Genomic DNA, 10,808 nt, shown 5'->3' with positions numbered 1-10,808 from the left:
CTCTAGCCGGGCCTAGCTTATCACTGTATTGATCAGGGCTCATACCTGCAAATATGAATACCCATCCTGTCAAATGCAAATGGGAAATAGTGTATTAGAGGACACTGTGGCTCGTGGCATCTCTCGGAGCTGGGTAGCCTGGAGCCAAGCTCAGCCACACCTGGGGGCTGCTCTGGTGACAACGACGTGGCCGTTGCTGCTGTGCCCATGGTGCTTGGGGTGAAATGACAGCATCCTACCTCTGCCCATGGAGGCCCAGGTGTGTCCGTCAGTGCACTCTCCAGGAAGCTCAATTGCTGTCCGTCCATGGCTATCTCCTTACATCGTCTACATCAGAATCCAAGTCTCACCAGGGTCTACCTCACTGGAAGACTCTAGACCACCGCCTGGCCTCCAGCTGCAAAGGACTCTGGGAAGGCATTTTCTGGGTTTTGCCCTAGGAAGGTGGGGATCCCAATGGGGGAAATGGCCGAAATGTAGGAATGGCGTTCACAGATGTCGCGTAGCCACAAATGACAAAAATCCGCCATGGTCGCCACTTTCTGAATCCAACCGCGCTTGTTTTCAACACTGAGACTTGGCTCATGGTCCCCTGCGCTGAAATGCCTTTCCTTCTGTCTAATCCTGCCCTCCTCGAAAGTTTTGGCCCACGTCTCTTCATGAAGCCTTCCTGTGTGATTCCCTGTTTTCTGACTGTCCACGCCCTCACAACACCCACTACACGGCACAGTTTTACAGTCTTGCTTGGTTTGGCTTGTTTAGACTGTGAGCTCTTTGAAGTCTCTTCTATCACACGGTGACCGAGAGAGTCTAGGCTCAGTAAATACTCCTCAAAGTTTTCACTGGTTTCTCTGTGGTCCGCTGGTGGCCGAGGCCCCGCTTCCTCTCATTCCCAAGTCATGGCGCTGGGTATGATTTCTGTCTATCCAGCCCCAAGCTGTGCTCCCATTCCCTGTGGGGCCTCCATGGATACGTGCAAATGGAATCATCATTTTATGGGATTGATTCTTTTGACAGGCACGAAAGCTGAAATTCTCCGTGGGGGGTGCAGACAAAAGCAGTTCACGATCGTGAACACGGCCTGAACTCAGGGGGTGTGCTAGGTACTTTCCAGGCATGACAATGACCTTATGAGAGATTTAGCATTAATACATTACAGATGAGGAAATTATTAATTACATTAATAATTACAGACGAGGAAACTGAGGCCCGGAGAGGTTAAACCCTGCTCAGGGAAGTGCAGTGACAATGGAGATTTAAAAACTGGGTGTGGGTGCACCTGAATTAGCATGACGTTGTATGTCAGTTAAACTCCCATCGGAAAAAAATTTAAAAACTGGGTCTGTTTGGCTTCCAAGTGCATACTTTTTAATATTAAGAAAAAGAAATATGGCCTAATTTTTGCAATATGTTTTTTAAGATTTATTTATTTATTTTAGAGAAAGAGAGAGAGAGAGAGAGAGCATGAGTGGGGGGAGGGGCAGAGAGAGAATCCCAAGCAGACTCCACACTGAGTGCCGAGCCCAACATGGGGCTCCATCTCGTGACCCTGAGGTCATGACCTGAGCCGAAATCAAGAGTCAGACGCTTAACCGACTGAGCCACCCAGGCACCCCTGCAATACATTTTTTGAAACATTGGACAGATCCCATTCACCCAGCTCTGTTCCTGTGAGATCTAGAAGGGCAGAGGTGATTGGCCATCTTCAATGGTTAATGATGCTGAAACCCAGCAGATCTAAACAGCTTTGGTCATGTTTAGTCACAGGGTGGGGCTGGCCCAGTTCTGGGTTTTGTTCAATCTTTAAAGTCTGGTTCTTCTGAGGGAGCAAAGTGGAGGAGGGTGTCTATGTGTGGCCACCCTCTGGGCCTTGGGCTAATTTCACTTGCAGTTAAGCCTGGGCCAGTGGCTGGGGAAGGTCAGGGATCTGGTTTAGACCTGCTAGGGAGGGGATCCCAGTACTGGGCGAGGGGCAGATTGTAGGACCTCAAATACCCAGTCAACTTCAAGCTGATTCTGTGATTGATTGATTCTTTTTATTTATTTATTTTAAAAAAAGGTTTTATTTACTTGAGAAAGAATGAGCGAGTAAGCTAGACAGAGAGAGAGAGAATGAGTGGGGGCAGGCAGAGGGAGAGGGAGAAGCAGGCTCCCCACAGAGCAGGGAGCCTGATGCGGGGCTCGATCCCAGGACCCTGGGATCATTACCTGAGCAAAAGGCAGACGCTTAACTGACTGAGCCATCCAAGTGCCCCTGATTGATTCTTTTTAAATTAAAATATGATCGACATACAATATTACATTAGTTTCAGGTGTGCAAATAGTGACTCCGAAATTGCATACGTTACAAAGTGCTCACCAGGATAAGCGTAGTTGCCATCTGTCACCAAACAAAGGTACTACAATACCATTGACTATATTCCCTACGCAGTACTTTATATCCCTGAGACTTACTTATTTTATAACTGGAAGTTTGTACCTCTTAATCCCCTCCACCTATTTTGCCCAATCAGAGGGGCTTGAGTGATTGAGTGATTCTTAATTGGTTGGTTTTACGACAGTTTTCCACTGGAAAGGAGGAGGCACTCATTTTGCACATGTATTTTGTTAAACTGCATACGATCTCAATTAGCTTAGGCTATCTCATGTCATGGGATTTGAACCCACTTTTGCCTGGTTTTATTTGGTTGTAATCCGTAAAGGCTTAATTCATTCATGAATTCATCAGTTGATTAATTGCTTGATTTGTTCAACCGAACAACTTTATGAGCATCTGTTTTATTGGCCAAGCACTGCGCTAAGAGCCAACGGATCCAGTACATTAACAAGACTGTAAACTCCTGGAAAGCATATGGCTTTATTCTGGGGGAAGGGGCCAAGACGATGGGTCGCCTGGGGGTAACAAATGGCAGAGAGAAGGACAGAATGGGAGAACCAGGCCACAGAAGAAAATTTCATTTCCTCTGCACTTGGGCCATTCCCAGCCCCACCCAGCACTGAACAAGCCCCTGTCCTTTCCTCCTTTCTCCCCACTGAGGCGGCTCCTGCTGCAGCCGCACGGGCCACACCCTTAGCAGGGCCTAACGTGCAGCAGAGAGAACGAAAAAAGACCTGTCCTGGAGAGATAAGCGGCTAATTTGGTAGGAACGCTTTCCTCTTGGACAAGCCAAGCCCAGTCCCTAAGCCTCTGAAAAACACCAGGCTGGCAGGTTCTCAGGCTTTCGGAGTCAGACATGTATGGCAGCCCTGTGGCTCTGCCAGGTCTGGCTTCCTGAGGCTGGGGGTGGGGTCTGGATACCGAGGCCACAGACTCCTGGGAGCACAGCCCCTCAATCCGAGAATGGTCCCTGTGTGTCTTGCTCACTGAGTCTCTGTACCTTGCACAGTGCCTGGTACGAGTTAGGCAACCGGTCAATAATTTGGTGAACAGGTGGTAGAATGGATGTTTGAATTTCCAGTCGTCTGGGACTTGGGCTGAAACCAGAGAAGTGCCAAAAATGTGGGGAGCAAGAAAGGAAGTTTTAAAGATGCCCCAAGATGTGGAATAATGCACAGTTTCTCTGCGAAGGTTTCAAAACCAGCAAGCCAGCAAGCAGACATTTCTCACGTTGAATTTTGCTAATGTCTCATTAAAGCGCGTAAGTGCTAGCCTCCCTCTTTCTCAGAAGACTGTCATGAACCCAAAAGCCATTGCCTCTTGAACTGCAGCTTGGGATAGAGGGGGAGCCTGGGAGGCAGGTTTGTCATGGCTCTGAGCTCTGTTTCCAGGAAGGGAGGAAGAGAGGTGTATTACCTGAGCCAAAGGTCAGCACAGAGCTGAGCACACAGTGGGCACTCAATGACCACGTGTTGACTGTGGAGTGAACCGAATCACCCCTTCTGTTGGGATACTTGCGCCGAGTCTTTGGGTGGGCTTCACTGTGTCCACTACCCAGACGACCAGAACCTCCCCAGCCCACCTTCCAGTCCATTCTTTCCACGGCTGAGGGCAGATAGATGGCCGCTGAGCCCCTGGCGGGGATGAGTGTGCCTCCTGGGTCCTGTCAGACAAAGCTAGGAGGTGGCCATGCCCAAGCATGGGGCACGCCTGCCACCACCCCCTGCCAGGTAAGCCTGCCACCTTAGCATTTTTACCATTTCAGATTATTTTCAAGGTGTGTTTAGTAGCCTGGAACAAACTTATTGTCTTGGAGGCAAACCCCACCCATGACTATTTGGGAGTAATTATCTCTCCTTCGTTTGAGCCCAGCCACCTCCTTGAGATATATAAAGGGATTTATTCTGCACAGGTCTTCAGTTCCCTTCCCTCTTCCTCTGACTCTCAGTGTCCTGCTTGACTCTGGTGCTTTTCCTTCTTCAAGCTCTCTCACCATGAGCAGACAAGTCTGCAGGACGTCTGGGGGCGGCAGCCAGGGCTTCTCGGGCCACTCCGCCGTGGTCTCTGGCAGCAGCAGAATGAGCTGTGTGGCCCGCTCCGGGGGAGCCGGCGGAGGGGCCTGCGGGCTCCGGGGTGGAGCGGGCGGCTTTGGCAGTCGCAGCCTCTACGGCCTGGGCGGCAACAAGAGCATCTCCATCAGCGTGGCTGGTGGCTCCCGGGCTGGTGGCTTTGGGGGAGGGCGTAGCAGCTGTGGCAGCGGCTTTGGGGGTGGCTATGGAGGTGGCTTTGGTGGTGGCTTTGGTGGTGGCAGAGGAATGGGAGGTGGCTTTGGAGGAGCTGGTGGCTTTGGTGGGGCTGGTGGCTTTGGAGGGGCTGGTGGCTTTGGAGGGGCTGGTGGCTTTGGTGGAGCTGGTGGCTTTGGTGGAGCTGGTGGCTTTGGAGGGGCTGGTGGCTTTGGCGGGCCCGGTGGCTTTGGCGGGCCCGGTGGCTTTGGTGGGCCTGGAGGCTTTGGTCCTGGTGGCTTCCCTGGGGGAATCCAGGAAGTGACTGTCAACCAGAGTCTCCTGCAGCCCCTCAATGTGGAGATCGACCCCCAGATTGGGCAAGTCAAGACCCAGGAGCGGGAGCAGATCAAGACCCTCAACAACAAGTTTGCCTCCTTCATCGACAAGGTGATGAAGCTTTGACCGGGCCCCCATTTCTAGGCTGGGACTTAGCGTTTGACATTTGGACAGTGTTTAGGATCAATCTTGGATGAGCCAGGCTGGATGCGGATGGTTAGGCAGAGCCCTAGGGTCTGGGAAGATGTTCAGGGCTGATGAGTTTGCCTACATGGTCACCTGAATAGGAAAGACAGTGGGCCCCTCTTTGGACGTGGACAACCGCAAATTCTGCTTGTCTGGCTCCCTGCTCAAGGCTCCCGACTGTTGCCTTGTCCGGGCCTAGGCTGGTGGCAATGGCAACCCAGGGCAAGAGCCACGACAGGAAGGGGTCTGACCCAGGACTGGGTGTTTTTCAGGCATGAGCTGCCCTTTGAGGCTTTCTGGGAGGCCTGTTCCTTCCCTGCCCCTGTGCCAGGCAAGGAGGTGGGTGCCCTAGAGAAGGGATTAAAGAGGCTTGCCTGGAACCTTAGTCCCAACAGGTCTGCGGAGAAGCTGGCAAGGAGTCTGCACCCCTAATTCGACCCGGTCAGGAACAGAAGGGTGCTTGGTGCCCTCCAGACCAGGGTAGCCTCCACCGATGGGCTCCCTCCTGTCATGCTGATTATGGCATTTCAATCAGTATCACTGCCCGGTGATCCACATCTTCGAAGGGCTGAGTGTCAGGAGAGCTTTAGGCGGGAGTATGCCGCTGAGGGTCAAGTACATTTCTGCAGAGCCTACTGTATTGGTGGAGGTTGGGCTAGAGTCCCGAAGTCCCCGGGGGACACCCAGCGGTCATCTTTACAACTCCGCTTCCAGACAGGGGCTGCCTCCAGTTGCCCCACCTGTCTCTCCTCCTCCTGGAACTTTCCAAACCATGCTGCATCTTTAGTGGCCCGACTGAAGCAGTCACCTGCCTGCAGCCTCTCCGGCTACAGTAGGGACCTCCCTTCACATCCTTTCTAGGTCCTTGTGCTGGGGGATGGGGACATTCCGATGCTCAGTCCTACCTGAACCGAGGCCCCCGCTGGGCCGCTGCCGCTAGTGTTGGCTGACGCGGTGTCCCCCAATGCACTGTAGGTGCGGTTCCTGGAGCAGCAGAACAAGGTCCTGGAGACCAAGTGGGAGCTTCTTCAGCGGCAGGGCACAAATGCCGCACCCGGCACCAACAACCTGGAGCCCCTTTTTGAGAGCTACATCAGCAACCAGCGGGGTTACCTGGACAATATCCTGGGGGAGAGGGGCCGCCTGGACTCGGAGCTGAGGAACATGCAGGACCTGGTGGAGGACTTCAAGAAGAAGTGAGTGACAGACGCATGAGCGGGAAGTTGCCACGGGCCACCCAGGCTCAGAGTGCCAGCTCTTCCTGCGCTCCTCCTGCCGCCGGCTGTGGTGTCCCCCCACCTGTCTTCCTCTCCTTACCTTCACAGAGGACAGCTTGGTTCACTGGGCTGCCCACGCGCCCTCCTTCCCCAAGGATGAGTGAAGTTATGGCAAGTGGGATGAGTTTAGGGTTGGGGAAGCACTTCCTCATGGTCCACGTTGGGGAAGGTTCTGGTTCTAGGATCTGAGGGCTGCTGGGACAACTCATAGTGTGGTGACCAACCGTCCCAGTTTCCCTGGGACTGAGGGGCTTCCCAGGACACGGGAGTTTCAGTGCCAGAACCAGGCCAGTGTGCTGGGACAAACTGGAATGGCCGGTCCCCTTAACGAATAGGGGGATGGTAAGGAGGATGTGTTCGGCTGAGAGGGGCGGCGGAGGGACAGGGATGGAGAGATGAGCGTTCCGTTTCGGACAATAGTGGTGTTTATGATTACCTCAAAACCCAAACTCAGCTATTTTTTTTTAAAGATTTTATTTATTTATTTGACAGAGAGAGACAGCCAGCGAGAGAGGGAACACAGCAGGGGGAGTGGGAGAGGAAGAAGCAGGTTCCCAGCGGAGGAGCCTGACGTGGGACTCGATCCCAAAGCGCTGGGATCACGCCCTGAGCCAAAGGCAGACGCTTAACGAATGACTGCGCCCCCCAGGCGCCCCTCAGCTATTTCTTTTTAATCCTTACAGGTATGAGGATGAAATCAATAAACGTACAGCCGCCGAGAATGAATTTGTGACCCTGAAGAAGGTAAGGGCTGTGTGTGAGGTTCCTGGGGCTCGTGGGCACAGGGGTCCAGCTGAGCTGGGGAATCTTCTTACACCACCACCAAGTTCTTCTTACACCACGGAGCTGCCAAGTTCAGGTAGCTAGAGCAAAAAAAAAAAAAAAAAAAACCAGGAGCCAGGTGCACTATAGTCTGGAAAGATCCCTAAAAGAGTCGGTTCATTTGTTTTTCATTTTGAACCATGCCAAGGGGATGTGAGTCACTCCTTCACGTGCAGACCAGCCTCGGACAAGGACCGGTCACTCGCCAGCCCGTCCTGACTCTTGCCTGCTGCACGTACGGTTTGTTGTTGGTTCCTTGGGGGAATGAAGCCTTCACGCTTCTGTCTTTCTCAGGACGTGGACGCGGCCTACATGAACAAGGTGGAACTCCAGGCCAAGGTGGACGCTTTAATGGACGAGATCAACTTCCTGACGACCCTCTACAATATGGTGAGGATGTTACCTCCTAAGAGGGGAGCAGGGGAAGATGAGATATTCTCAGAGGCAGGGACACTCTGGTATCTAGAGCCCAGGAAGACAGCCTAGAGAGAGGGCCCCTTGTTGGGGTTCTGTAGGATGGACTGCAGACATGGGGTTCTCTGAGGGGCTGGGGGGCAGGGTGGGGCAGACACACTTTCCAACTTGAGTCAGAGAATGGGTTTGTTGTTCAGGAGTCTTTCCGGGCCTCTGTGTGCTTGTCGCAGAGCCCCAAGAGTTAACAGGCCCCTCTGTGTTGGCAGGAGCTGTCCCAGATGCAGAGCCATGTCAGTGACACGTCTGTGGTGCTGTCCATGGACAACAACCGCAGCCTGGACCTGGACAGTATCATCGCCGAGGTCAAGGCCCAGTACGAGGAGATCGCCCAGAGGAGCAAAGCGGAGGCCGAGGCCCTGTACCAGACCAAGGTGGGAGCTAGGCACCTCTGATAGGGACTGCTGGGTGGTGAGTCCCCTGTGGTCACTGGGTGGACTCCTCTTGGTTCTACTCTCTGGAGACGTCTTTCTAATGGTTGTTCAGTTGCAGAAAGTACCGCCCCTGGGGGAATGTGGTTCCACTGTCCCCTGTCAGGCCACGTGGGATGGATTCTAGCTTGCTCAGGGCCCGCAGGGTGGAAGAGCTCTTACCATGGCAACCCAGATGTTCTCTTCCCTGCGGCCTCCGAAGTGCCCCTGCTGAAACATAATCCACGCCAATTGAACAAATGCTGACTAAGCCCCTCAAGGTTGGGTGGGTGATGTTAGGGATGGAGAAACGAGTCAGGCAAAGCTGCATCAAGACCCCATCTTCCCTTCTGTTTTCCAGTTGGGGGAGCTGCAGACCACGGCCGGCAGACACGGGGATGACCTGAAGAGCACCAAGAATGAGATCATGGAGCTCAACAGAATGATCCAGAGGCTGCGGGCTGAGATTGAGAATGTTAAGAAGCAGGTGGGAGGGCAGTGGACACTGGTGCCTAGAGGGACTGGCGGTGGGGGTGGTGCTGGGGGTGAGGATTGTAGGGCTCCTGGTCTGGAATGGACTTCTGGGGTCATCTCAGGCAGCACTGGCCTCCAGGGAGTTCAAAGACCAAGCCAGTCTAGAGGGCTGGTAATCTATAGGGCAAATATCTCAGTAAACGAAGACAAGATAGAGTTGTTGGGGAGCGGCGTCTCCTGGCTTGAAAATGCTTGCTATGGGATAAGCTACTGTAAGACTCAGAAAGTCTGGAACCCTCCTCCTAGGCTCATCTCTTCCCCTGCTTCCCCCTGCCCTAGAATGCCAACCTGCAGGCGGCCATCGCTGAGGCCGAGCAGCGCGGGGAGCTGGCTCTCAAGGACGCCAACGCCAAGCTCCAAGAGCTGCAGGCTGCCTTACAGCAGGCCAAGGATGACCTGGCCCGGTTGCTAAGGGAGTACCAGGAGCTGATGAACGTCAAGCTGGCCCTGGACGTGGAGATCGCCACCTACAGGAAGCTGCTGGAGGGCGAGGAGTGCAGGTGGGCCTCTAATTCCATCTCCCCACCTTCCCTGACTGAAGGCACGAGCTGCGGCCCAGATAAGTAACCAAGTAAATGAGAATGGAGGCCAGCCGTGTAGAGAGGCTCCCACCTTGCACAGGCCTTGCAGAGACGCACTTGCTTTCAGCAGCCCATTCTCTTCCATAGGTAGCTGAAGTGCATGGGCAGCCAGTGCACCAGGGGTCTCTTACGGCCCATAGAAGGGCGCAGGAAGGGTACTGATCTGCCTGGCCCTGAATTCAGTTCTCGTTGCTGTTTAACACCTTCATCCATGAAAGACTGCTGGAAATTTGCTTTGTGACAGAGCTATCTTTCTCTTGCTTTCTCCTACAGGATGTCTGGAGAGTGCCAGAGCGCTGTCAGCATCTGTAAGTAGCCAAAACAACCACGACAGTGAGAACTGATTCTGAAATATCTGCACTAACACGGGGCAGTAGCACCTTACTTAAAAAATATTTCTATGGAAGCGGGAGAGGTTTTCTGTGGGTGGAAGGGGCAGCAGATATGATTTTGTCATTGTTTTGGGTTCAGGGCACTCTTAATAGATCTATATGGGACGGGGCCTATCCAGCAGGGAGCCTGTTAATGGGAGGAGAAATTCCAGATCATCTCCAACGGAGTCATCCCTAGAAGGAACCACTGGAAAATTCATTAATGACTTAGCACTATGGGGCGAGTACCTCATGCCACTAGAATGGATCACAATCATCTCCACGAGCAAAGCCGCCCATCACCCCGGGCCCAAGGGGTCCTTAGTTATGATAGAGGGAGGTGGGCGCCGGGCGCTAATCGCCCTTCCGTCCTCTCCCCTGCAGCCGTGGTCAGCAGCGGAGGCGCGACGTCGGCCTCGGCAGGTGGCTTCGGCGGCGGCTTCGGCGGCGGCTTCGGGGCGGGAGGGGGCGCAGGCAGCGGCTTCGGCCGGGCCGGCGGCGGCGGCGGCGGCGGCAGCGGCTTCGGCGGCGGTAGCGGCGGCCGCAGTTTCGGCGGCGGCAGCGGCTTCGGCGGCGGCCGCGGTTTCAGCGGCGGCAGCGGCTTCGGCTCCGGGGCCCGCTGCGGGGTCAGCGGCGGAGGCTTCAGCTCGGGCAGCAGCCGGGGTGGCAGCGTCAAGTTCTCCCAGTCCTCGCAGCGCAGCTCCAGATAAACGCGGCGCCCGGGCCTCGCAGCCGCCGCGGCGCCTCGCGCCCCCAGCCGCGCCTCCCCTCCGCCCTTAGCGCCACCCCCCCACCCCCACGCCCACCCCAGCACCGCCCCCTCCCGGGCCGCTCTTTGGGGCTACAAGACCCGAGCCTCGGGCTCCTCCATCAGGAGCCCCGGCCGAGCGCAGCCTCGAGAATTTCAGGCTCCCGTGGGTGCCTGATTGTCCAGAGGTGGTTTCAGCCACCACCTTGTCCTGCCCTTGGGGTCCCCTCCCTGGGGGGAATGGTCACCAGTTCTGATGTATAACACACGGACCCCTCTGCCAACCGTTCTGTCGCCAATAAAGTGCATTGTGTTTCACATCAGGCCTCTGGGTCCTCCCTGGCCACCTTTCTCCCCACCGGACTGACTCCTGTCACCCTCTCCCAGTGGGCTGTGCTGTCTGTCCGCAGAACAGCTGGAGTGCTGGTCCTCTGCCTCTAAGGCAGTCACTCCCTACTGTCCACCTTATG

At 54.7% G+C, this 10,808-nt stretch overlaps 1 protein-coding gene across 2 annotated transcripts; it reads left to right on the top strand.

Annotated features, from left to right (window-relative positions):
• Positions 1-4,371: 4,371 nt before the first annotated feature.
• Positions 4,372-10,300, top strand: KRT3 (keratin 3). Of its 2 annotated transcripts, XM_040641929.1 has the most exons (11): positions 4,372-4,462; positions 4,493-4,666; positions 4,883-5,049; positions 6,100-6,320; positions 7,085-7,145; positions 7,518-7,613; positions 7,904-8,068; positions 8,466-8,591; positions 8,918-9,138; positions 9,493-9,527; positions 9,975-10,300. In XM_040641929.1, the coding sequence occupies exons 1-11, from the start codon at positions 4,372-4,374 to the stop codon at positions 10,298-10,300; spliced, it is 1,683 nt and encodes a 560-aa protein (XP_040497863.1). The 2 variants fall into 2 exon arrangements, with proteins under 2 accessions (XP_040497863.1, XP_040497862.1); XM_040641928.1 differs by having other exon boundaries at positions 4,372-4,699; positions 4,787-5,049.
• The last annotated feature ends 508 nt before the right edge of the window (positions 10,301-10,808 follow it).

This window comes from Ursus maritimus, unplaced genomic scaffold, assembly GCF_017311325.1.
Source record: "Ursus maritimus isolate PB19 unplaced genomic scaffold, ASM1731132v1 scaffold_26, whole genome shotgun sequence".
In the NCBI taxonomy this organism is placed as follows: domain Eukaryota; kingdom Metazoa; phylum Chordata; class Mammalia; order Carnivora; family Ursidae; genus Ursus; species Ursus maritimus.
Note: the sequence above shows the minus strand (reverse complement) of the source record. Positions and strands in the feature narration are given on the sequence as shown.

What these genes read in the sequence shown, in the direction of transcription:
- KRT3 (XM_040641928.1), top strand. Translation starts at nt 4,372, where the DNA reads ATGAGCAGACAAGTCTGCAGGACGTCTGGGGGCGGCAGCCAGGGCTTC. An exon ending in TGGTGGCAGAGGAATGGGAG is followed by an intron (nt 4,700 to 4,786) that starts GTGGCTTTGGAG and finishes GCTTTGGTGGAG; the next exon opens with CTGGTGGCTTTGGTGGAGCT. An exon ending in GTGGAGGACTTCAAGAAGAA is followed by an intron (nt 6,321 to 7,084) that starts GTGAGTGACAGA and finishes TAATCCTTACAG; the next exon opens with GTATGAGGATGAAATCAATA.